The 26,491-nt window shown below is 40.3% G+C and overlaps 1 protein-coding gene across 3 annotated transcripts in view; it reads right to left on the bottom strand.

The window, feature by feature from the left end:
* The window catches only part of Slc16a7 (solute carrier family 16 member 7), a 105,582-nt gene that overhangs the window by 42,539 nt on the left and 36,552 nt on the right, over positions 1-26,491 (bottom strand). For all 3 annotated transcript variants that reach the window (XM_028752125.1, XM_028752123.1, XM_028752124.1), the window contains 2 exons: positions 22,469-22,594; positions 11,321-11,570 (listed from right to left, as the gene is read on the bottom strand). In XM_028752125.1, the coding sequence (XP_028607958.1) occupies positions 11,321-11,540 (220 nt within the window). In that variant the 5' untranslated portion in view covers positions 11,541-11,570; positions 22,469-22,594. The remainder of the gene's footprint in view (positions 1-11,320; positions 11,571-22,468; positions 22,595-26,491) is intronic.

Genomic DNA, 26,491 nt, shown 5'->3' with positions numbered 1-26,491 from the left:
TAATCCCAAAGGGTTGGAATCTTCTAATTTTTCTTCTAATAAGGAGCTCAAATGGATCCCAAAATATTATTTTGTTCTGTAGATATATTGGGTTTTTTTTTTAAACAAATCTTTCCTCTCGTGCATATGTTTGTGTGTTCAGATGTGTATAGATACTCAAATGTGCACCTTTGTGTGTGTGTACATGGAGGACGATGGCCAAGGTCAGGTTGTTGTCTTTTGATTACACTCCACCTTGCCAACTGAGACAGGGTCTTTTGGTTGAGCACAGAAGCCATTGCTCTGTCCAGTCTATCTAGTCAGCTGATGAAAGGAGTCCCCTGTCTGCATCTGTTGCAAAAGGGATTGAGTACAGGTGGGCTTCCACATCTGCCTGCCACTGTGTGGGTGCAAGGAACAGGAAGTTTGGCCTCCTGTGCGGTGTGGGTGTTTATATATACTGGCATCCTCCTAGACCCTGCAGATGGTTCTTCTATTTCAGTATCCATATCAGTGTAAGTCTCTGACATCAGTACTGGTTTACCTGGTAAAACCGAAAAAAAACAAAACCAAAAACAAACAAAAAATAAAAACAACAACAAAACCAGAAAATAAAAGAAACCCAGATCGCCTGTTAACAGCCACTTCTCGGCAATCAGTCCACTTTGCATCAACATTCCAATCCATGTCTCCTTTAATGGAAGAGATAAAGTTGCAGAGAGAGAGAGAGAGAGAGAGAGAGAGAGAGAGAGAGAGAGAGAGAGAGAGAGAGAGAGAGAGTTTTGAATGATATTGTTTGCTTTCAGCCTTCCAGGAATGCACAGTCATTTCTCCTGGTGTGCTAAGAAAACACACAGGCTGCCTCACTGGAGTGGAAGTCATTGATCTGTGTGAGAGGTGAGGTCACAAGCATAGTGGGAGAACTTGTAGATCACTATAGACAGCAACCTTCTAGAGCGTACAGTGCCTGTTCTGGTCAGAAAAACTTAAGGCTCCGAACCATCGTTTATTTGATCACCAGTTAACGTTTTCAGAGCTTTGTCAATATTCCTTATACGCTTTTCAAAAGCATTCACACTTAATGCTGCTGCTGAGACTAGAGGGGAAAAAAAAAAAAACCTAGCTGTGATCATTACTGTCCGAGTAACATGTAAAAGTTGTGCTCATTTAAGAACTTTCGAAAAATCTAGGTGAGAACTGATGCCTGGCTGCACAAATCCCATCAATTCTGTATAAATTAGACCTGTGTTATGCAGGCTTTTCTCAGCGTCAGAAAACGGCAGGCAGAATTGCTACAATACAGATGAGTAATTAGTGATACATACAACCCTGGGAACCAGTCTGATAGAGTTCAGTCATAGATGCTACAAGGCTGTGTGACACTCTTCTTACTTCAGACTCTGTATCTGCAAATGTTCTTGCTCACTATACTGTATTTGCAATATACACATCAGTGTTCACAGAGCTTTCAAAGTCCGTGGGGGGTATGTGCCATGTGTTGAAAATCTAAACAGACCAACGTCTATCTATGTTCTCGAGAAGAGTTCAAAGAGGGCAATGATCACCTTTCCTATTTGAGCTTGGAGAAAGTGAACTGAGTTCTTTTTCATGCTCTTAGAAACACAAAAATTCCATGAATTTTTGTGCTTTCTGACTTTGATGCTTATGTAGTGCCGTGCTTGGTGGTGACATGTTGATTGCTATTGCTTAAATTTAAGAAGTCTGATAAGCCAATAAAGGATATGTGTTCAGGAAACCTCGCCCAGGGATAATTGACAGTGTTGTCTGTGGTAAGTTTTATGACAGCAGTTCAGGAGTATAATTAGAGGTTTTAGAATAAAAAAAGCAAAGACATGGCGCATGCTGCTCAGTTGAGAAAAACATTATAAAGAGATGCTCATTGGTCCTTAGAATACAGTTTATTATTTGTTAATTTTGTATTTGTTGCAATCAAGAATACATTGATAATCACCTGTATTTACCACCTTCTAGTTGGTGATGCTACTCCTTTTTGAATGTGACATTTTGAAAAATTCACTCAAGAGAACACTCACGGTTGTGATCTTTGTGCCTGTTCTGAGCTTTACTGTCTTCCTATAAAGCCTACCTAGAAGCCTTCACTGATAACACAACAGTCTGCTGTTCCTATGACAAGTGGCAACCTGGACAGAGGACAACATAGAGATGGGGTGTAAACAGAAAAGTTCAAGAGAAACATCAAGAAGGTGATTACCTACAAGGTAAGGAGAGTCTCACGAAGCGCCGTGAAGGAAGAGAAGAAATCCTCCTGGCTTAAGGTACATTTTTGGTTGTGGTCCTTCTGGCTATCCAGGGACATCAATATGATGCCTCGATTCCTATATTCAGATCGTGGTTTTCTACATCTATGAGGGCACAAGACATGAGGACCACTGGTTGTAAGGTCATCTTCCTCTTCCTCCTCCTTCTCTTCCTCCTCCAACTTGCCATTGTATAGCAACCATATTAATCTCCCTTGGGGTACTGGAATCTTCTCCGCTCTGTTGAGACCTTTCTATACAGTTTTCTCTGTCTCAAACATGTCCCTTTGTCCTGGTGAATGCTTAGTGTTCGTCCTTTAGCTCAAAGATACTGCTTGGTCGTGCAGCTATGAGATCTGCTTTCGCCACAGAATTTTGTGACTCTGACTTGGTTTCTTCCCTGATTCACCGCACAGTCATAATTAAATAAGACATTTTGAAAGCAAAGCATCTGATTAAAGTGTCGACTGGGCTAAGTTGTTTACACAATGGATATGGAATGTATATTTGTAAAAGAAGTAAATGAACACGTTATATCATTCAAGACCTTATCACATTTTGTAACATTGAATTATCTAGATATCATTGTCTCCGATGACAACTAACGGATACCTATGCAATTGGTGTGTGTCCTGCAGTGCTCGCGCCTAGGGATCTCGAGCTGACGGAACCACTGCAGGATACCGGGGTTGGCGGTGGCGGCTGGCATCAGCTCCAAGCCGGGCCAGCAGGGGTGGGCGAACAGACTCCGGGGTCGGGGGCGTGGAAGGAGCCAGCTGAGCCGGTCCAGGGCCTTCAGCAGCTGACGGGGCGGGGCTCGCTCCACAGCGGCCTCTGGTCACCGAAAACCAGAGCGGGACCTCCGTCCCAGCCCCCCAAAGCGAGAAAGTGTTGTCAGCTCTTTTAGTTTTCTCCTTCCGGGAGTCGCTCGTGAGAGCCCACGGAAGAAAAGTGTTTCAGCCCCTTCAGTTTTGAAGTGCGCGACTGGCGACTGGCGAGGGATCGAGAAAACGCTCCGACAGCAGAAGACCTTGCACTGCACAGCAGTAGTAGTTTAATTTGAGCTCTGGAATTTATATATATACAGTTTCGGGGAAAGAACAGGTAGCCCCTATTGGTTTGGCTTGGGTGTTTGAGGATGCCTTATTTGCATGGAGGTGCTATCCTACGTGATAAGGGTCATGGGTCTCTTTGTGGGAAGCGGAAGCTAAGAGGGCCATCGGAATGGGAAATCTGAAGCAACCTTCCGTCCTGTGACCCTTTTCAGGCCGAGGTTTCCGGGGCTTCGAAGATTTCTACCAAGCTTTCTGGCTTTCTCATAGCCCACTGCCCCACAGGTGTGCAGGGAAGAGTGGGTGCTATCACCTTAGGGCCAAATATATGCACATTGTGCCTGATGTATCCAAATGTGGGCAGCTGAGAAAATTCTTGTTCAATGATGGCCATCTAGATTAATGGCGTATGTATAATATGTACATGATTATCCAAATGTACCTGGAAGACCTTCTGGGATTTGGAAAGTTAAGAGGAAAGCCCTAACTGTCTCAAACACAAGAACAGAACTATCTTTGCTTTTATTGCTTCAGAGAGAGCTTATTATATGAATTATATTAATGCTCTTCCCAAATATGCAAATATTATAAAGTACAATAAAGCACAAGCACAAAGCAAAGGGCTTTCTTTAAATCTTAAAAAACAAAACAAAATTTAAAAAATACAAGCTACACATTGTATATTATGCCCACAAATCTGTCATGCTAAAACCTTTTGTTTCTTAGCCTCCAGGACAATAAGTTCAATGGTTTAATGCTGATCCTTTGCTCACAGCGGTGCATAATGAAACAATGTCTATTCTTTATCACATTTGGTTTTCAACTCTGTCATTGAACAGATCAATTTTCCAGGGGGACAATGTCAGTTCTGTTCACCGGAGTGACTGACATTTCTCCTTCAAATTGAATTAGAGGGGAGAAAATATAAGAAATAATTAATAATCATATAGATCATCTCAAAATTTATATTTGGGAGTCCTGCATGGACTTCCCATTGTGTTGTCTCTCAACAGGGCAACAGAATAGGGTTACACAAAAACACTATCCTATTCCATCGCAATAAATTCCATAGTCATCTAAATAAAGCAGGAAGTTAAGATCAGAATACACTTTCTACCTCCACTTAGTGCTGTATTAATGGGATGACCACTCAGCTTGACCTATTTGCCAGAATTTGCTAGAACTCCAGGAGACCATATGGGGAGCCAGATGGGTTGCTGTAATTTAGTGCCATTATTCTGAGGATGAAGTAACGTATCAACGTAATTTGCATTCTTTTCCACCCTTTCTGCATACCTGTTATTAGTCTCATTTTTAATTTAGACATCAGAAGAGAGGATAATGCCTTGCTACCAGGGCCCAGATGCCAACTAATTACTACAAGAGGATCCAGCCCCGACATCACAGGCCAGACCTCAAGACAACACTCCATATTTCTGGGTGACCCCGCTGTAATGATTAATAGGTGGACGGCAAAGCCCTAATGAGTGTGTCAGTTCTTAGATGTTCTCTAGGCAAATGCAGTTAGCATTCTGTTGAATATAACCTCAGTAACTTGGGAGAGGCTCATTACGCTTTGTGCTAAGCTATCCTGCCTTTTCACCTCATGGTCTGTGAATTTATTTATCATCATCAACCAAGAAAGGCCTTTATAAGTAGAGGTCTTTCCCATGTAGGAAAAAAAATTGAAATATTTTCAGTCAGATATTGACTTTGTCTTCTGTAAGGAGGAACTGTGGTGTTAAATATAAACTGAAGTCACTTCAGAAGTGTGTGTTAAATTTCTTTACAGACAGAAACCATTATAAAACAGAGTTGAGGGTGTGGCCGAGGACAGTGAATGGACTCTTGACAGAAGGCTTGATAGTCACTGCAGAAAAGTTGTCAATCACACTTGAAAAAAAAAAATCTACCAATAGGTAAAAATACTGATGCCTGGTCCTAATTCATCAAATCGATCAGACTTCTAAATTATTTTCTCTGAAAAAAATGTTTATTTTCATTCCTGCTTGGGCGGTCAAGAATTTGAGAGAAGATAAGCCCTGGACCTATGGGCAAACCAAACATTGTTGTTTTGTTAAAGGAATGTATTGATTAAGAAAATGATCCTACTAACACTCTGCCGAGTCTGTGGGTGTATCTCCCTTGCCGTCATCAGAGAAGCTTCCTCTTACAGGAGATGGGAACTAACACAGATACTTGAAACTCTACAACGTGCAGAGAGTGAGTGATTTGAACACTAAGTCCTAAAGGGGAATCTCTCCATCCATAACCTCCCCTGAAAGGATCGGGGAACTATGGGAAATGGGAGCAGGAAGATGCTAAGAGACAGCAAGGATGGAGAACACCAGGAAAGCAGCATCTTCCAGACAGAAGAGAACTGACACATTCATGAACTCATGGAGACACTGGCAGCATGCATGGGAACTGCACAGGTCCAAGTCAGAAAACGTCCCAGTGCTAAGAGAGGGGGAGGAGGGAGGGAGCTCTTCATCCTTGAACACCCAACCCCGATGGTCAACCACTTGAAGAGGAGGAGTGAGTTTTTTGTAACGGAGTCTGACTGGATATGCAAACCTTGAGGGCAGGCCAAGTGACCAGCACTAGACGGCTAGCACAATTAAAACGCAGTGAGATTGTTGTAGACATTTTAAAAAGTTGAAATGAGAGGGGTCATGAGATGGCTCAGTAAGCAAAGGTGCTTGCTGCCAAATCTGGCAGCTTGAAATCGACCCTCAGTACTCTCATGGTGGAAGAAGAACTGGACGGCAAGTTGTCCTTTGACTTTTACCCTTCGTGAGGGCACATGTGGGCATGCACACACGCATACACTCCTTTGCTTTATTCAAATCAAAGTAGCTAATGACACAGGGCATTTATGAGAATGCTAAGAGTATGCACATCTATAAAGACAGACAGATGAGTCACAGGGAGAAGATATAGGATTTGTTTCTGAAGTAGTGAAAATGTTCTCAAATTAATTGGGGCAGTATTTACACGGCTGTAAGAATGGAACAAAAACTGATCAACGTTTACAAGTTAAATGAGTGAATCCTACAGTATGCGACCTACATCTTACTAGAGATATTGGGTTTCTAAAGGCACTGTGCCTTTTAGCTGAAAAGAACTTGTAAATCATTACAGGAAAAGGAAGTGAAATTTGTCTTTCTCGTTCTGGCTTACACATTAAGTTTTCTTTCTGTTTATCTTCCATTAGATTACTCAGTGTCCCGTTCACGAGAGATTGTCATAGACTAGTGCATTCTAAGGGCGTTTTTAAAGTTCTCCTGAATTCGTCACCGTGAAGGTTGTTGAAGGCTGAAGATTGCCTGGACCGGTCATTTTCTGTTAGTCGGATTTATAAATGCATTTTTTCCTTTTCTTTTTTTTTGTTATAAGAACATACTTATATAATTTCTCCTTTCCCTTCCTCCCATCAAACCCTCCTATATTGCCTCTCCTTGCCCTCTTTCCAATTCATGCACCCTTTCAAATCAGTTGCTGTTATGTGTATGTGCATAATTTTTAAATATAAAATGTTATGGCTTATTGTGAAGATGTATTGTTTTTATTAGCGGTAAGATGTATTTATTTTTGTTTAATTTTATATTTTATTACTGTAAGTATTTTAATTCAAATATGATATCATTTACTCCCTTTCCTTCCTTTCATTGCTTCCACTTCTCTCCTTGACTGAGATTCATGAACTCTTTTCTCCTTAATTATTACCACTGAACATGCACATGCGGGTACACAAAAGTGTCACTTGTATGTGTATATTTTGAGACTGACCACTTGGTAATAGATAACCATAACCAATCAGGAGGCTCATTTCTGGGGAAGAATGATTCACCCTTTCTCATCAGTCATTAATTGCTTGTAGCTTTTCGTCTAGAGGTAGGGTTCCAGGAGATTTCCCCGCCCACACTGGAATGTCAGGTGGTGTTGAAATTGTTCATGTCTTGTTTATACATATGGCTGCGATTCAGTGGATGGAGCAACCTTGTTGGGTTTACAAGACACAGTGTCCCAGCAGACTTCCTGACTCCTCCGTTCATTCGTGGATTAGGTTTTTGTTTGCTTGTTGTTTTCTTTGGATTGGTTTGGTTTGGTTTGGTATTGAGACAGGGTCTTCCCATATAGTCCTGGATGTCCTGGAGCTCACTTTGCAGACCAAGTCAGCTTGAACTCACAGAGATCTGCCTGCCTGCCTCTCTGCCTCTGCCTCTGTGCCTCTCTGTGCCTCTCTGTGCCTCTCTGCGCCTCTCTGCCCCTCTCTGCCCCTCTCTGCCCCTCTCTGCCCCTCTCTGCACCTCTGCTTCTGTATGCTGGATCTAAACTAGGCATGGGCCACTACATCTGGCCCCTTTTTATGTTTGAGATAAGGTCCCAATGTGTAGTCCTGGCTGACTTAGAACTTGCTACGTAGACCAGGCTAACCTCACACTTTTGGAATTCTTCTTGTGTTTGCCTACTAAGTACTGGGACTCTGGGTATGCACCAGCATGCCTGGCACAAAGTCTGTTTTTATTCACAGATAAAAGCTTGGCTATAGGGATAAGACATAAAAAACGTGGACAGTATGAGGAACCATGTGAATGCATAAACTACATCAAGCAGTGTGTGCTACAGTTTAATGGTTTTTGGGTTCTCCTCCCACTACACAAAAGCCTGGGGATGTGCTGTACTATTTTCTGCATAGCCAGTGATGACATGCAAACAGTCACAGCTGTGATAAATTGAAGATTTGGGGAAATATTCCAAGGGCTTATTGGGATCTTTTCTAGATCTTATCATTATTAGCTCCTACAAATTCAGTATTTTTATGTGTCTTAAATTGTTTTCTCAAAGCAACCACACAGAAGACACCTATTCACTTTAGACAGAATATATTCTTCTATTACTCTAGATACCTTAATGATTTTCCCCAAAATTATTGATATCAAATCGCCATTGTATTTATTAATTTCTAGAGTTTTCATTTGAGGAATGGAGATATACTCCATTTGGTAGAGAACTCACCTAGCCTTTATGCCAGGCCTCTGATCAACCCCAAACTATGTAACCTGGGCACGTCATGGGTGTGCTGCTATCCCATACTTTGAAGGTAGGGACAGGAGGATCAAAAGTTCAAGGTCTCCTTATGTCTTCAACTATGAAATGAGATCAAGGCCAGCATGGAATATATGAAACACTATTTCAAAACATAGTTTTCCTTTGTGCCTCTTGAAATTTGTACCATAAACATCTTAAAAAGGAAATAAATGCATTCATAAAATGAAATTATTTATATATGGCAAGCCTAGTGGAAAATGTTCACCAAGACATCACACTACTAACTTTAGAAAATTAAAATATTAACTTAAATGATGCCATTCTATCATTTTATATCTTCCTTTCCATCTAGCTAGGGCAAAGTCTATGCTATGACGATGGCATCTCTATAAACCAGCTCTCCTTTGCTTGGGGACAATGACCATTGAGTTGGAAATTTTGTCCAAGACTTACTGGGTCTCATCAAGTTCTTATTTTTCTTCTAGGATGTTCACAGTTATTGCGACCTGTGGCTCAAAACAGGACAATAATCAGTTCTGGCCAGTAGAATATAGTCAGAAATGAAGTTCATAAATTCCAAGGCTTGACATTGAATATTGCAGATGATCTTTGCCCAACTCAGGGAGTAGGTTTAGAGGAAAGCACAGGTCAGGGTGTTAAGAAAGGTACCAGTGAGCACTGAGTGAGCCTCCAATGAGCTTGCTTGTCCTGAAGCCACAGAGAATTGGGTATTGCATATGAAAGGCCGAGAGGTGACGACTCAGGAATTGCCCTTAACTACATCAAACTCGGATTCTTGACTTTAAGTTAGTCAACAGTATTTTCAACAGACAACTATGAAAGATAAAATGGAACTTGATGTCCAAACTCAATGGACCTATACCAAGTCTCTAGAGGCTTTCAATTCAGTTATATGTAAGAGGCAGGGGAAAAAATTGAATGTATCTTAATGTTTACCTTGACCTGTCAGGTCAAGACAAGTCTGTTAGTCCATCAGAAGATCATCATAGAACCCTAGAGCTATAGAAGAACATGATGCATTGCACAATATCAAACATTTCTATGTAGATATAAGAAATAGCAAATACAATTCTTGAAACAGGCATCCGAAAGTTATTCTAAGAAAGAGTATCTTTTTTAAGTCATAATTTTTCAAATACAAGCACCAATAGGATTTAAACAGTAATGCTGATGCTCAAATAAAAACTCAACAGTTTAACCATATCAATATTATTCAATCCTGATTAATCTAGAATCGTTAAGATACAAATAGTGGAAAATTCATGCTGACGGCAACGTACTTATCACACACATAGTAGGATTATTTATGGATCAAACATTGGCTTTGGTAGTACATGAGAGAGATGCCATCTTACAGAATATCCTGTATGCCTCCAGGACAGGTGGAATGTGTGTCAATGATATACAACAAGAGACTGCATTGGGTTTTCAGAACTGGATTAGCCTGGCTCTGCCACTCTGTAGATATGCAGAGAAAGGTCTGAGAGCACAACCAAGGCTCCGGTTGCATATCCAGAAATGAGCCATGCGACTTTGGAAAACTAATTTGTTTATGTCCTTCATCCCAAAACAGAAAGAAGAAAATCATCTCGTGGGTTCTTAAAAGGACTGCGGAATACCACGCAAATCAAGTGAAGAATCAGGCCTTGGCCAAGAGCAAATTCCAATACATACTGGTTATTATTGCTAATGTTCTATGCCCCTCGCTAGGAATCCCATTACCTTTAATTATATAGTAAATACTGACATAAGATAAGTTAAATGATAGCTTTACATTCTTTTACTCTGAATCTGTAACTGTTCCTTAAACTTAAATTACCAGTTGACAAATGAAAGTTCTAAAACCCATAGGTTTTAAGTAATGATTTATATGCAAAAAACATCTATAAAAGTCTGGTCTGCTGTTGAGAATGTTTTAAAGACAACGGGTCACATGATAATGAGAGATTTTCATTATTCCACACTCCAGTGAGAGGTGGTTTAATGGATTCTTTCTCTCTCATGCTTTACACTCTAATTTTAACAGAGACACTAACAATATAGCTGGAATCAGCCACTTAAATAAAACGATGCCATTTGGGGGGAGAGTCCTAAAATAATAAGGAATTATTCCACATACAACAACTTGAACGTCTGCAGAAAATACACGGTGGGCGGCACTACTTCGGGCACTACTAAACAGAGTACCTTGTGGCTTTATAAACTGACAGGAACAGATTTCCTTTTCTTTTTCTTTTTTTTTTTTCATTTTTTTCTTTTTCATTTGTTTTCTTTTTTATTGGAAGTTTTATTTACATTTCATATGTTATCCCCTTACCCCATCCCCCCATCCGCTCCTCTGCAGATGTGCCGCAACCTACTCCTCCAACTCCCACCTCCCCACCCTCAAATTCCTACCCACTGGGGCATCCAGCCTTCATGAGACCAAGGATCTCTTCTCCCACCTATGCCCGACAGGGCCCTCCACCCTTACATATACAGCTGGAGCCATGGATGTCTCCCTAAGTGCTCCCAGGCTGGTGGTTTAGACCCTGGGTGCTCTGGTTGGTCAGTATTGCTGCTCTCCTCACTCCAAAAAAAGCCCATTGGTCGGCCATGGCGATGCTGAGATACAATCCCCACATCATAGCATGGCGCTCTTTCCAAACCAAACAGCAGAGTCACTTGGAATATTGATAGTCCTGCAAACCTCACTCGTACAAATGATTCTCCGTTCTAACAAACATTCCATTGAGATTCCAAATGAAGTAAACAGATAAATCATGCGAAATCACCACAAACCATTAAGGATGCAGTTCCAATCGTGCTTTTCGATTGATTTCCGCTGGTCAACATGTTAAAAGTTTTAATATACGGATATAGTCAATCTGAAGTAGGTGGAGATAGGGAACTGCACCCTTACTCCAGAAATCCCTTCGCACCTGAGAACCTTACCTCCCGCATACATGACAGCCAGCATGATGGACGATATCAGTGCGATCTGACTGGAGGAGGTGTTGAATATTTCCTGGATATCTTTGAAGAATACCGTGACAGCTTTCGGGAAGGCGTATGAAAATCCAATGGAGATAAAGGACGCACAGACTACGACCCAGCCCCACCCTCCGTCGGGAGGAAGTGGGTTTGGAAGCGGTGCTGGAGAGTCTGATGGCATTTCTGCACTTCTACTGGAGACTGAAGTAACCTAGTGGAAAAGAAATGACAATTTGCGTTATATTTTTGATTTTGTGTATCACCCTTGACAGTTGCTAGAATAGCATTCTCAACGTAACTACCATGTGATTTTTCATTAATATATTGAGTATTCTTGTACTTTGATAATTATTAGAAAATCAAAACTAAAAATAATTTCTGACAGCCTTGATTATTAAGAGGTAAAATCTGAAAGCACATAATTATGGGAAGAAATCATTTGGACGAGAAGAATCTGGGCTGAAGGGCCAGGAGAAAACATAACTACTGCACAACAAAAGTCTTCTTCTGTATGTGTGCAAGGTGTGGTTTATAACTGTGTGTGTGTGTGTGTGTGTATGCACGTGAGCACATGTGCGTGTACTCATGCCTATGTATGCGTTTTAAGGGTTGATATACACTGTTTCCCTCAACTGTTCTCCACCTCAGTTTTCAGGAAACAGTTTCGCATAGTCTTGGGAGCTTGCTGAGTTGGCTGCTTTTAGGGGCTCCAAGGAGTCACTTCTCATTCTGTTTCTTCAGCACTGGGATTGTATATGTAACGTTTTTATGTGGATTCTGAAAGACTGAACTCGGGTCCTCGTAATCTTGTGGCAAGCGCTTAACAACTAAGCCATCACCAAGCCTTAATATTTTAATTCAAAACATTGCCCTTCCAAAATTAGGATTACTGGCCATTTTGTGAATCTCTCCTCCCCCTCCCTCCTCCTCCCTGATCTTTTCTCATTTCAAAGACTTTCTACTAACTACACAGATAATATGCTTACCTATTGAAGGACTTGATATATATCAAGACTTTTCACACACACACACACACACACACACACACACACACACCCTAAGAACATGTAAAACGTTCCTGTGGGAGGAAATGATGCACAGTTTAATATATAAGAAATTCTACAATGTGGAAACCTTACCTCCACATCCTTTCTTGAGGTATAGAGATTACAGAAAAAAGTCACATTTCTGTGAATATACAGATACATACACATACGTGTGTGTGTGTGTGTGTGAAATGCTTTCCAAAAATCAGACTATAGCTAAGTTTATTTCCTTTTATAGTTTCTCTTTTTTTTGTAAATGTGTACATGATTTTAACACACACATGCACACGCACACGTGTATTTAAGATGCAAAGAACACACACACGCACACGTGTATTTAAGATGCAAAGAATACTTTAACGTGCATTAAACTGTAGAATGACAACTCAGTTGCCTTCAGCTTAATACACCACTCATATCCTCATTTAATGTTCATTACTGTATGCATGTGTGTGTGTGTGTGTGCATGCATGTGGGGGGCATGCGTGTGCACGTGTGTGTGTACATGTGTGTGTGTGCATGTGTGTTTGTGTGCACGAGCGGGAGTGTGTGTGCATGTGCATGCATGTGTGTGTATGTGTGTGTGCACATGTGCATATATGTGCATGTGTGCATGTGCATGTGTGTGCACACCTGTGTGTGTGTGTGTGTGCTGAGAATACCTAAAGTGTATTGTCTTAGCAGGCTTAGAGCATACATTCAGTGCCTTGTGAATCAAAGCCAACTGTACAAAACTCCTCTGCCCTCACAGACTCCACACAGCTCTATCTCTGTGCCTTTGAATGGTACCTCTTTCTGAACACCCTCTTCGTTTTGGGTCCTCCTATCCTAAGAAAACACCTGATGTCTGTGATTCCATGCTTATGGATTTTCCTTTTGAACATTCTACATACATGCACACAAAGAGATCCTTTCGTGTGTTCTTTTTGGGTCAGAGGTATACAGTATAATGTCCTCTGTGTGCTAACATATTGACAGGAAGGTGAGGGCCTCTCGAGTCCTTTCCAGTGGGATCTATAAGAGCATCTTATCAACTTTAATTATAAAAGGCTTCACACAAAGATATTATTGTAAAGGACAAGTGAATCCTGTGTGGTTTCCAGGCTACAGGGTCTGCATTGAATGTTTATCTGAATTGAACTGTACTGCCATTGACAACAGTGACGTAACTGAGCATGGTATTTTAGTGAAGGTTTCTTTACAGACTAGTTGGATAACTGCTGTTTAATGATGTCTATAACAGACATTAGAGAAAAAACCCAGAAGAAGAAAATCATTCAGTATAGCAGTTATTATTAAAAATTGTACATATTTGGTTTTATTACTGTTCTATGTCAATATTTGCCTGATTAATTTAAATGATATTGTAATTTCATAAATCCCAGAGGTACACCTGCAATTTTATGAGTTATTTTATTATTTTTATTGGATGTTGTAGAGGGATTTTTTTTGTAGCTACACAAGTTTTAGACAATATAGAAAATACATGAAATATAAATCATAATTTTAAAAAAATCAAAAAATTCAACTTTTGGCTGACACCATGATTAAATAAAGTTTATTATATTTTATATTGTATTATTTTCTTTTTAGATCTATATTACATATATTGCTTAGCCATATATTGACAATTTTTAAAGTAGTCTGAAATCATACATTTAGAAGAACTTAGGAAGGAAATGACAAATGTGTCTCCAGTTCTATTTGGGAGAGTGGATGGTAAGAAATCAGTGCAACTAGGAATTTTTAAATGGTAAACTTTTTATTTCTAAGAATGTACAGTGTAGTAACAAGCTATTCTAGACTAAATAGAGAGGGAGGACCTGGGGGCTAAAGCCAGACACAATAATGACATGAAGTGAAGACTGGAGTCAGCAAGGCACCTCAGTGGGTAACAGTGTTTGGAACCAATCCTGAGAGCCTGAGAGCAATCCCAGGAAACAGCATGGTGGAAGTGGGGAGCTGATTCCCAAAAGTTGTCTTCTGTCCTCCACATGTACAGCACACACACACACGCATACACATTTGTACCCACATGTATACATACAAGTGCACACATATACATGCACACATAAACATGCACATACACACATACACACATACACACATGCACACACACATACAATTTTATATTTTTGGCTTGTGACCTTGCCTTGTGACTTTGTGTCTGTATAAGTTTCTCATGCTTTATCCTCGGCTCTTCACTATTTTCTTTTTGTCTGTTTGGTCCTATTCAAGTTGACCTGCGTTCACTTTGAGTTGTTTTATTATATGGTTCTCTCTCTAAAGACAGGATGTGGATTTCCGGGAGTCGGGAGGTAGGGAACGTAGGGGGGTATTTGGGAGAAGGAGGGTCATAATCAAAATGTAGTATGCAAATACTCTCTTCAATTATAAAATAAAATTGTTTACTTAATTTTAAAATTTCATCAGAATTCTCATGTCTTATGCTACTGACCTAATTGCATAATATTCAAATTAACCTATAATGTAGTTGTGGGTATATAAAAATAATATGGATAAAGGGATACGCTTCAGTAAATTCTGAATCCTTCTTATTGCTAAGTATGTCCTTTTTACAGTATTTATTAATCAATTCAATTTAAAAAAAATCCTTTGATACTCTAATTTTAAAATAAGACAGTTTTGGTGATATCAAGAAAGTTGGCCTGAGTAACCTGTGAGCCGCTAGATCTAACTGCTGGTGCTGACGTAAAATACACGGGGTCAGAAATAGACTACTTGATTACGGGCTCGGGGAGTAAAAATAGGCCAAAGAAAACCCACTTGACATTTTTATTATATTCTGTGTGTCTAAATATCCCGAAGGATTGAAACACTCAACAGCACTCGAGTTCTGAAACATTCACAGCCTGAAAACTTCTCCCCATAGAAATTGAAGAGTTTGATGCTAAACATTCCCCAGTGTTGTAGTGATGAAGGCCTGGCCGCTGTCTGCCTTTGGTGCTGCTGGGAAATGGTTGGACCTTTAACTTGTGAACTAAGGGAAGGAAGTTAGCTCCCTGGTGTGCTTCTGTAGGGAACTCCAGGACTGTGGCCTTTTCTGCCTTTCTTCTTGACTCCCATTGTGTGTATCTTTGGAACAATGTGTCCCACACTGCCTTGCCTCGGAGTTCCCACAGTGTCCCCAACAAAAGAACGAAGTGTTGGTGATTAGAACCTCTGAAGTATCAAGGAAAAATAAATCTTGCCTCCGTTAAAGTGAATTTCCTGAGGCAATGGGTCACAGTGGTAAAAAAAAAAAAAAAAAAAAAAAAACAAAACAAAACAACAAAAAAAAAAAAAAACCTGACTAGTGCAGGGATGCTTTGGTACACTGAATCTACTCTCTAGCAGTTTGTTCTCACGTGTTACGTATTTCCCTCTGGGACAGAGACAGGAGGTACAGAAGGCCAGCAAACTTCACAAATCAGGGGAGGCTGAAACTCTCACCAGGATCGGAGGCAAGGATACGGAGGTGGGTACGCTGCTGAGGCAGGAGCCCTGAGCAGTGAGTGATGCTCAGAGGAGGGGAGATTCTGAGGCCTGTGGAGCTTCACGGGAGTTCCCGTGCTGTGATTTCAGGGGATACGTCTGAGTCATCTGTACACCTGTAACTCACCCCGCAAAATCCCACTAGTCTGCCTTAGTCCTTTTTTAAACTCATTATTTTATTTATTTACTTTTCCAATATTGTTCTCCTTCCTGGTCTCCTCTCCATAAACCCCCGTAGCCCATGTCCCCTCCTCTTCCGCTTTAAGAGGCTGCTGACCCAGCTACCCACTCCCACCTCATCCCCCTAGCATTCCCCTTCTCTGGGCCACGTGATGTTTGGAGGGTATAAATAGGACTTGAGGGACAGTGACGGGGGCTGAGCTTGGTTTGCTTAGAGAGCTAGCTGTGCAACGTTTGTGGGTCTGGCGTCTTCTCCGATCTTCCCTGAGAGAGGCACAGCCGAGAACTTCTCCTGGCATTCTTCCCTGGTCCCTCCTGCTGACTGGAGCCCAGGCCAAGGCCTGACTGTCTCTGCTAGGTAGTGCCACCGCTGCTGATTCTTGTTTGCTATCCTGACTCTTACCGAAATGGACTGCTAGTGTTTCTGTGAAGTGTTTGTGAGTGGGTCGGCCCGCTGCTGCTGACCAGTGAACTGAACTGCTGATTTCCAGACAGTACAAATGGGGGTTTCTCAAAAGGACCTCTCTAAACGGGTCCATTTCCCCCATATCCTGTCTTTCCCACTACCTCTGGTGGGTGGTGGGCTACGAGGAAGGTTAAAACATTGATGAACCGTCATTAAAAATAGGTTTTGAAAAAAAAATTCCACTGGTTCAAACATGTGGACTTTGGTGAACTTGTTACTTTGGTCTGTAGAGGGGTGGCTTCCTTATAGGAGTGAGGGGTGTGTGTGTGTGTGTGCCCACATGTGCATGCACCTTTATGTGTGTATGTATGTATATATGTGTGTGTGTGTGCATTTGTCTGTGTGTGTGTGTGTGTATCTGTCTGTGTGCATGTGTGTATGAGTGTATGTATGCATCTGTGCTTGCCCATGTATGTGCATGTGTGTGTGTGTGTTGTATGTGTGTCTATGTTATATCCTGGCAGAGGGGAATTGCTCACATAACAAAAGCCCACTAAAATATCAAAGAGACCAGCAACAAAATAGGTTCAGGCATGGACAGATAAGGCTTATAAAGTGGTTACTGGTTTTTAGTGAAAAACACTTGTATTAGGTTAATATTCTACTGTGGTTACAAATTGGGCAAAGATCCCCACATATTTGTCAAGAATTACTTTTAAATGGTGTGTATCTTTACAGTGTGTTATAATCTTTCTAATTGTTTCTTTTTGGAAACTAAGCTAATGATCTCCCCCAGCTCCTCATTTGTTAGGTTTTAAAACAGTATCATTTCTGTTTGAAGATCAATTTGCAACATTCGAGTGCCAAAAATAGTGTGGTTAGAAGTGCATGATGCTTACAGAAAACAGAGGGAAAGGTGGATTATAACCCTTGGTAGAAGATAGCAGTGGGCCTTGGGTGTTGTCTCACCAACCTGAGCTTATTACCACACTTGAAAATTAAAATTCAAAGTGACCAGTCTCCTTTTGGCTTGAAAATTTAAGAAAGAAAACCCAGAGAAAAATCACTGAGAAAATACCAAAAGGCATTTATGGAGAAAAGAGCTTTCTTGTAGATTGTAGAGACAGTTACAAGGAGTGAGGGCCCGGCCTTGTAATTTTCTTGTGTGCAGAATGCAATCGAAACAGTAGATCATTACTAATCCATGAGTTCACATGACTGTGGTCTTTACCATATTTAACACGGTAAACATTTAGAAGTAACGCTTTGCAGTTCATTTCCCTGTCATGTTAAAATGCATAAATACATCCATCCCTCTCCTCCGGTCAAGGGCATCAGACTCACACCCTCCACAGCTCCACTTGCTCCGTGAGGGCCACATGCTCCTTTCCCACAGGCTGGCCCTTCCCCTCCATGGAGAAACAAGACAGCCCTGCCACCTTCAACACATTCACACCTGCAGCTCACTGGAGGACCATTTGGCCTGTGCCTGCAGGTCCCCCTACCCGAAGGTGGGACCCTAGATACACACAGCCACTCCTCTTACTCCAGATGCATGAGGAGAAGCCCTCAGCACCTGCTGTAGACTCCTGCAGATTATCTGTGAACATTCTCTCAGTCACAATGCTCCACATGCCAGGGTTGAGCCGAGACCACCTCTTACCACATTCAAACACCGGCACTGAGTTACTTGTTCTGGACTGAATGGGCTCAGGAAACAACATACTAAACTACACAACAGTCTCTGCTAGAAATCAGCACACCAGAGTCAACTCTATACAAAGAACTATAGCCCACTGGAGAGATCAGGGAGTGGGAGAAGTTGTCTTCCCCGGGGGGGGCGGCCCCGCCGCAGAACATACCAATTATCTGGTACTGAACAGCTGGCCCTGAAAACATACAGGTAGCATCAAACAGATGGAAAATCGAATATTTAGAAATATACATCATAAACAAATATGTATTTAGTAACAATTAGTGGGGAAACAAAAAGAAGAGGCCGTGAATTTGAAGGAGAGTAGGAGGGTGGAGGGGGGGATATATGAGAGGGTTTGGAGGGAGGAAAAGGAAATGTTTTAATTATGATCTCACAAAATAAAATAAAATTAAATAATAAATATAGTGCTCCCATAATAATGTTACCTGAGAAAAGAGACTTAGCTGATACAAAAAAATAATGAATTTCAAATGGCAATAATTATAATGGACTCATAAATAATAAAAATAATTACAAAGAAACTAAAAAAGGGTAAACGCTGTAATGAAGAGTACCAAGCAAACACAAAGTCGAGTTAAATAATGAAAACAATCCAAGGCTATAATTAATAAAGACAATCTATAAAGAAAACCCAAAATGAAATAAAATTTGAAACGGGAAAGCCTGGAATTCAAACAAAATGTTCCAAAGAAAGCATCACGGATAGATTGGGCCAGGCAGAAGAGAGTATGTATCTTAGCCGTTCTGGCTGAAGTGAGAGCGGGTCAGCTATTCAATCTGAATTCCTTTCATTGATAAGGAGAATGATTCCTTTTTTGAGGTATTATTTAGTCGTGTATGTCTTCTATTTAGAACTGTCTATATTCCTAGGTATCTTTCATTTGGAGCATTTATTTCCCTGACTTTCTCTGTAGCTCTTTGTAGACTGTGGGTATGAATCCTCTGATGCACAGCTGGTGCGGACGCTTTCTTGCTTTTGGGTTTTTTCTTTACCTGACTGATGTTTCTCTTAGCTGCAATGCAATTTTTAGTTTTATGAGGTCCGAGTTGTCAGTTTGGGGCAGTATCACCTTTTTAAAATGTCGGTTCTGTTTGCAGAGTCCTTTCCTACACCCTTGTCTTGTCGGGTACTGCCTAGGTTTTCTCCTAGCAGTTCAGGGTTTCAGGTTTCAAACTGAAATCAGTGATCCACTCAAATCTATAATCAAATTTATGTGCAGGAGAATCTTATGAATCTAATTTCATTCTTTTGCATGTGTGTGTCCGGGCTTCCAGAACCATTTGTCGAGGGTGCTTTCTCTTCTCCCAGTGAACTTTTCCTCTGTTTGTCAAAAATCAGACAGTTATAGTTCTGTGCACCCATATTTGACCCTTCTATTTTGTTCAATTGTCTACACTTTTTCTGCCCATACGGTATTTTTATTATTATCATTCTGAAAAGGTATTGAAGTCTGGTATAGCGACCTGTCCAGTGTTACTCTCTTTGCTCGGGGTTGTCTTTTGATGGGAGAGCTGAGGTCAGTAACAGAGCTATTAGTGAAAATCGAGTGTATACTGTAGTCATTTCGATGCTTGCTGCTGGTTTGTATTCTTAGCTGTGATTGTTTGGATGGGGTTTCAGCTTTGTTTTCTTTCTAGAATCTATTAGCTACTCCTACTCTTCCCCTTACCTCAGAATATTCCTTCCAGTACTCAGATTATCGATTTTTCTTTAATATTAAATTTTGAAGGTTGCTTGTATCATGGAAAGCTTTCCTTTCTCCTTCTGCTATGGCAGGCAGTTTTTCTGGGTTAACTTTGTCTTAAGTTGGCAGTCCTGGTCTTTTAGAATTATTGAGCTCCAGGCTCTTTTATATCTTAAATTCTTCCTTTAAAATCAGCTTTTATCCTTTATATTGTGATATGTGTGGTCTTTCTCTTGCAGGTTTCAATTTTTTTTCTTTATTCTGTATATGTAGAGTTTGACTATGACACACTGTGGGAATTTTCTTTTTGGGTTTTCTCTAGGTGGGGGTTCAGTGTGCTACTTGTATTTGTATGGTTTTATCTTTTTAGACATTTTTCTTTATTCTGTATATTTAGTGTTTTAACGTTGATGTACTGTGGGGTGCCTCATTGTTAGTTTTGTCTAGCTGGTGCTCCATGGGCTGCTTATATCTGTATGGTTATCTTACTTTAGTTTAGGAAATTTTCTTCTGTGATCTTATTAAAGATCTGGTATAAACCATTAATGTAGGATTCTTTCTTCTATGCCTACAATTTGAAGATTTGGTCTTTTATGGTATCCTGTATTTCCTGTATGCTTCCACGTTGTGCTTGCTAACATCTTTTGTTTGCTTTGCTTAGTTTACCTAGATACTTGAGTCCTTCTACTTGTAAGGCTTCCCCTGACTTTTCTTATCGAAATACTGAGTTTTAATTCTAGTAAATAGACAGCCTATAGAACAAACAAACAAAAAAAAAACAAAAAACATCTTTGCTAGCTATATATCTGACAGAGTATTAGTATCTACAATATACAAAGATAGTAAAAGGGCCAAACATCAAGGGAAAAAAAGCCAGAGAGGCAAAGTACTAAACAGAAAATACTCAAAAGATAAGTACCTGAGAAATAATTTTTAAATAGTCAAGATCCTTAGCCCTGAAAATTAAACTGAAATGCTAAACAGCTTTGAGATTTCATCTTATACCAGTCAAAATGTCAAGATATAAAACTGACACTCGCTGGGGTGGGCATGGAGAAAGAACTCTTATTCACTGGTGGGAGGAGTCACGTTGACAGTCTCTGTGGATATACGGAAGGTCTGGAAAGAGTTAGAATTAGAGCCACCACACAGTTATGGTTTCAGTTATACCATTCTTGGTATACCTAAAGGACTATCTTACTACAGAGATACTTGCTCATATCATGTTCAATTATGTTCTTTTCATGAGATCCTGAAATTTGAAACAGCCTAAATCTTCCTTGATGAATGAATGGCATGTGGTACACCTACAAAGTGGAATGATAGTCACTTATATGAAAGATTAAATTCTGAACTTTATAGGAAAATTGGCAAAGCTGTAAACAAGAGTTCTGAACAAGGCATTGACAGAATGACAAATACCTTCTTGGTTTTTCTCTCCTCTGAAGTTGTTAGCTTGGAGTCTGTAGATATCTAAATCTCGTGTGGAACACCCTCAGAGGCGAGGATATTAGTCGAGTGTCATGGCAAGAAGGGGTTTTCAGAAAACAGAACCCTGTGGTATGACTGGGGATGAGGAGGTACACAAGAGGAAGCGTGAAGAGGGTGGAGGGTGGAAAGGCATGGTAGAGGAGGGATAACTGATACTAAAAGGCCTTCAGGAATCTCCATAGAAAAAACTACTGCAGAAGGTTCCTAAAATTTGAGCATACACAGGTATAAAACCTCAAACATTATTACTCTATAATGCAACAAAAATCTACCAACTATAAACTATAGTCTGTAAACTGTAAAAAAAAGAAAACAAAACAAACCCATGCACAAAAATTCCAAGGCTAGGGGTGCTTTACATTAACCAGAGTTGGTGCCCAACGAGGTCTCACAGACCTCTAAGCATTAGAGTCTACTGTGACTGCTCTTGGCTATCCTCTAGAATGTGATGGGAAGACATTGATATTGAATACATAACATACTTGAGTCCTAGATAGGGAGAAATCAAGTTGGTATGGACCAGGGAGTTCCATCCTTACTATCTTCCATAGCATTTGAAGGAGTTATCCATGCTACCCGAGGAGGAAAAAAGTTACACTCAATATTATCCAGCTATGACCTCTAAGAGCGACAGTAACTATATGCCTGGAAAGGAAAGTGTGCCCTCAGGTGCAAGAGTGCCGTATAAGGCATGTGAACAAGTAAGGACCCTCTGGTTGGATTTATGGTGCACTCCACACTATACCACGGGCATCTGCCAGTTATTGAGGCTGAGAACCTATGGGTTGAGATTCCATAAACCCTGGGGGTAAGGGAGTTATTGCTGGCACTCTGCTAACAGTTCATAGTGTTAAGGCCCCGATCCCTTCCCCTGGGAAAGTAGCACATCCCACAAACCACCTCTTGCTTCTTAGCAGCTGAAGTTGATCAACAAACAGTCAAGATTCCGTTTGACCACACGTACTCCTGCATGGTGCTTTTCCTTGTGAACAATTCTGCAATGTTCTGTGTACTTGGAAGCAGTTAGGTTTCGTCTGTTTTATTTGTAAGTATGACCAATGGAACTACAGGCGAAAAATATACGCTTACCTGTCGTCAGATGACCACTTTGATAGCTTTGGGTGTTATGTAGAATAGTTAAGCCTAGTCACTTTGTGTTGACGTGCAATATCTGAAGGCAATATGAAGGGACAGGTAGAGCAGGCTCCAGATTATCTACAGAAAAATAAATGCAGGTAATAAATGTTTAACTGTAGTATACTGCCTCATTAGTCACCAGCCTTAAGTTGCCCCAGTAATTCTACACATCTTTTACAACTACAATAATAAACATGTGTGGATGCAGATATAAACATGGCTGTCAATCCAATTTACTTACTAAGGTGTGACTGAAGGAATCATGTATATGGGGCTAAAATGAAATGTGCAAGGTAAAGAAGAATCAGATTTTTAAATATATAATAACAAATTATAAGTCCAGGGATTATAGCTCAGTGGATAAAGTGTTTTCTTTGACAGCCTGAAGAACGGAGCTTGATTCTCAGCTTTCGGGTAAATAGTTCAGCATGTGGTCCTTAGGATTCTAGCACTGGAAGGCAGGAGGATTTCTGGGGCTTGCAGTCCAGCCAGTGTAGGTGAATGGATGAGTTCCAGATCTTAGTGAGAGGCCCTACATCTAAAACAATGCAGATGGCTCCCAAAAAATGATTCTAGGGACAGGCCTCTGGCTTCCGCATATATTACACACAAGTGGACACACACCTGGATATATGCAGACATCATACAAATAATAGAGTATACAACTTACATTATAATAAAGAAAATGTATTGACATTCATCGCTACCACTCAGTTCCTTATATCTACTTAAATAATTTGGCATTAAATTGTGTGTGTGTGTGTGTGTGTGTGTGTGTGTGTGTGCATATACATATGAGATTTAAGAAAATAATCCTAAATACTATCAATAATATATAGGTTTTAACCATGTTACAGGTTTTACCCAGTGCTGGGTGGGGAGTCTAAGTCTAATAGATTAAATATTTGTACTAGCGATATTAACCTCAATAAGGTACAAAATATATAAAAATTGGTATAAAGGTACTTTGAACCAGATTAAGCATAAGGAAAAGTGGGAAACTAGATTCTTTCAATTAAATAAGCGGTCACCTTCTTTGGCTCTAGGGCAGCCTGTTACGAGGTGCTGAGAGGAGACATTGTGACCAACAGAGGTGTTCGTGGGTCAGAGGTGCTTGTGGAAGAGGATGAAGGACGTGGGGAGACCAATAAAGAGAGCAAAGGAGTCTGAGAGTCACTGATTGGATCTCAGCAACTGACAAGAAATTGAGTTAAACGCTTCATGTTTCCTAGTAGTGAAGTGTTTGCACTCATTGGATCTGCAGGGCCTGTGGAAGAACCGCTTATGTCAGCTCTGGTCCTACCCAGAATGCTTAGGGTTGCTACAGCTTTCAAAAGCTGAGTAAGTCATGAGCACTGGCCCACCCCAAGTAGCCAGTCCATGTCAATGTAGGAAGTCTTTATATTTTCAGATGATTAATTTCTCTTCGTTTTCCCTCTGGCGTAGCAAACTTCACTGAGTGCCAGGCACGGTCTCAGAGGAAGCCCCGAGGCATCCCTAAAAACCAGGCTCTGTCCCCCAGGCTATAATTAATTATACCCAATGTCTTACACACATCAGTTAAGAAGCAAGAATAAAAGGAGCTCTGAGAAAAATCTCAGGATGCTGTGAATCCAACCTGCTCACCGAAACTTCTGTGAAATTTTATAGTGTATAACCTAACCAACCCATATTTTAGAAAAATCAATTGACAACATGGGTGACTTTCAACAAATGGCTTAATAATCCAGAAAGGCTCAATTTGATTGTTTCAATTAATCTATGTTATACCCTTTCTCTACTGATTTTGATCTATTGTGATGTAATTTATAGACACTTAGCACAGGCTCACACACACACACACACACGCAGGTGTGGGCACGTGCACACAAACACAATATAATATGTATTGTCAATTTTAACAATTAACAATCATGTTTTAACAGTTTAACCAACCACTCTTAAGACAAGACGAAATTTTTATTTTTATTTCATCAAGTAAAAGATTTGTGGGCTACTTCCCTCCTGCCTACTACAGAGCAGTGCTTGCTGCTAGCACTATCACAGGGTAACATTATATTTGTTAATACCACTTCTTGGCTGCACCCATGCATGTCACATTATACAGGTTTTACAGGGTATGTGAATCAATAATGCTTCAATGACTCCATTACTTCTAGATACTCGATTCAATTACTTTTACACACTACACTCAGAGAAACCAGTATTTTGAATCAAAGTACATATGGAGGCATGGGGGATTGAAGGTGAGAAATGAGACTCTTAATGTCAAGTTCGGTAAGTATCCAAATTATTGCTATTCCTGGGGTCTCTCTCCTTAGTATCATTGTCTCCAGTGTCCTGCAACCCGATTTAGTAACTTAGTAACTGCTCTTGTCTGGATTCAGTTCCTTCACTTCGCTTGACCTATTCTTTTTGTTTTCGCTAGTCTTGTGTTTATTTGGTTTTGAAAAGGGATCTTGCTTTGTTTTCATAGCACAGGTTGCTCTGAAGCTTGCTACATGAACTGTACTAGTCCAAGACTCAGGATCCTCCTGTCTCAGAGCCTCCTAAGTGCTGAGATTATAGCACACATCATACCCAGCACTCTCAGTTTTGTTACTGTGGAGAATTTCTAGATTTCAATTCTTGTGCATGCCCTTCCTAGGTTCACCAGACTTCATATGCTAACTATTGAATTTAAGAACTACAACTACACATGGATGCCTTAAAGTTCACGATTGTTTCAACTTACTTATTTCTATGTTTTCTACAAATCTTTGAGTGTTTACAACTCGTTTAGTAATTACCATTAATAACAACCAAATTGGGGGAGCATTGAAAACACTTTTTCGGGTGATTTCAACAGAAAAATTTTCTTGTGTCTTAGAATGAATATCATTTTATCAATTAAGTTGATGAATCCATGTTAGAGACAATAGGAATAGTAGTGTTAGCAATTACTGATGGCCAGACTTTCGGTCAAGGATCTCTTGCATTCCATGGTACCGGATTATCAGCAGGCTCCTTAATGAACTGTTAAGGTCCTTCTGTTAACTTCCCAAATCTTAACCAGACAAGGGTTGACTCAGGAAACTACAGCCTAGATAAACTCTACAGCAGTTGGGAGGTTGTTGGCTTTATTGGAAATACCCCAGATTTTCTGGATTAAACCAAGTACTCTCGAGCACACACCCAACACTGGCCTATGTGACATCTAAGTAGATTAAGATCCCCCATGAAGAATGAACATGGGATCTTTTTGCTCTCTGTTTTTTCTTCCCTACACAAAACAACATAGCAATGCCAAACGAACGTACAGTGATTTAAGGGGTTGCCAGCTCATCCTATTTAACAACAGTAATTAAATGGAACCAAATGGCGGCTTTTCCAACCTACAATTGAATTAAAACTGGGAGATGATCCTGGGAGGCTCTTTTACTGTTTTCTAAGTGGTCTGTCTTTTAAATCCTATTGACTGATTAACTTTGACATCTAGATAAGAAAGATATCAAGACTGCATGGGCCCTCCTAATGTCAGCCACACAAAAGCTACTTTGACATGCAAACTCTTACTGCAGTTAAAAAGGACTCTGAGAATTCTAAATTAACTAAATTAACTAAAGATTTCACAAGCGCAACTGGTAAGTTAAAAAGTAGCATATTAATGTATACTAAATTGTGAAGAACTAGATATCGATTGCTAATCCCAAATAATTATCCTGGTTTATGGAATTATGCTTTCAGGCTCACAAAGAGAGTAGGCTGAATGGTGGCTACTTTTATGTCCCAGTTTTCAGGACATGTGACAGTACCTCACATAGCAAAAATATATAAGCTTCTGACAATTCTTTTTTTTTTCTGTATTATTGAGGTGAGAGCTGTTTATAATCACACTATCCTTAGAAGACTAGAGGGATGGAGTCTGGAGAGAGAAACACAGGGACGTTAAGAGGGATGCAGAACACAGAAGGTAGAGAATGCAGAACAGAACTC

The sequence above is a fragment of the Grammomys surdaster genome, unplaced genomic scaffold (assembly GCF_004785775.1).
Source record: "Grammomys surdaster isolate TR1022 unplaced genomic scaffold, NIH_TR_1.0 125877, whole genome shotgun sequence".
NCBI lineage: Eukaryota > Metazoa > Chordata > Mammalia > Rodentia > Muridae > Grammomys > Grammomys surdaster.
The sequence above is the reverse complement of the archived record's forward strand: the minus strand, read 5'-3'. Positions and strand labels throughout refer to the sequence as shown.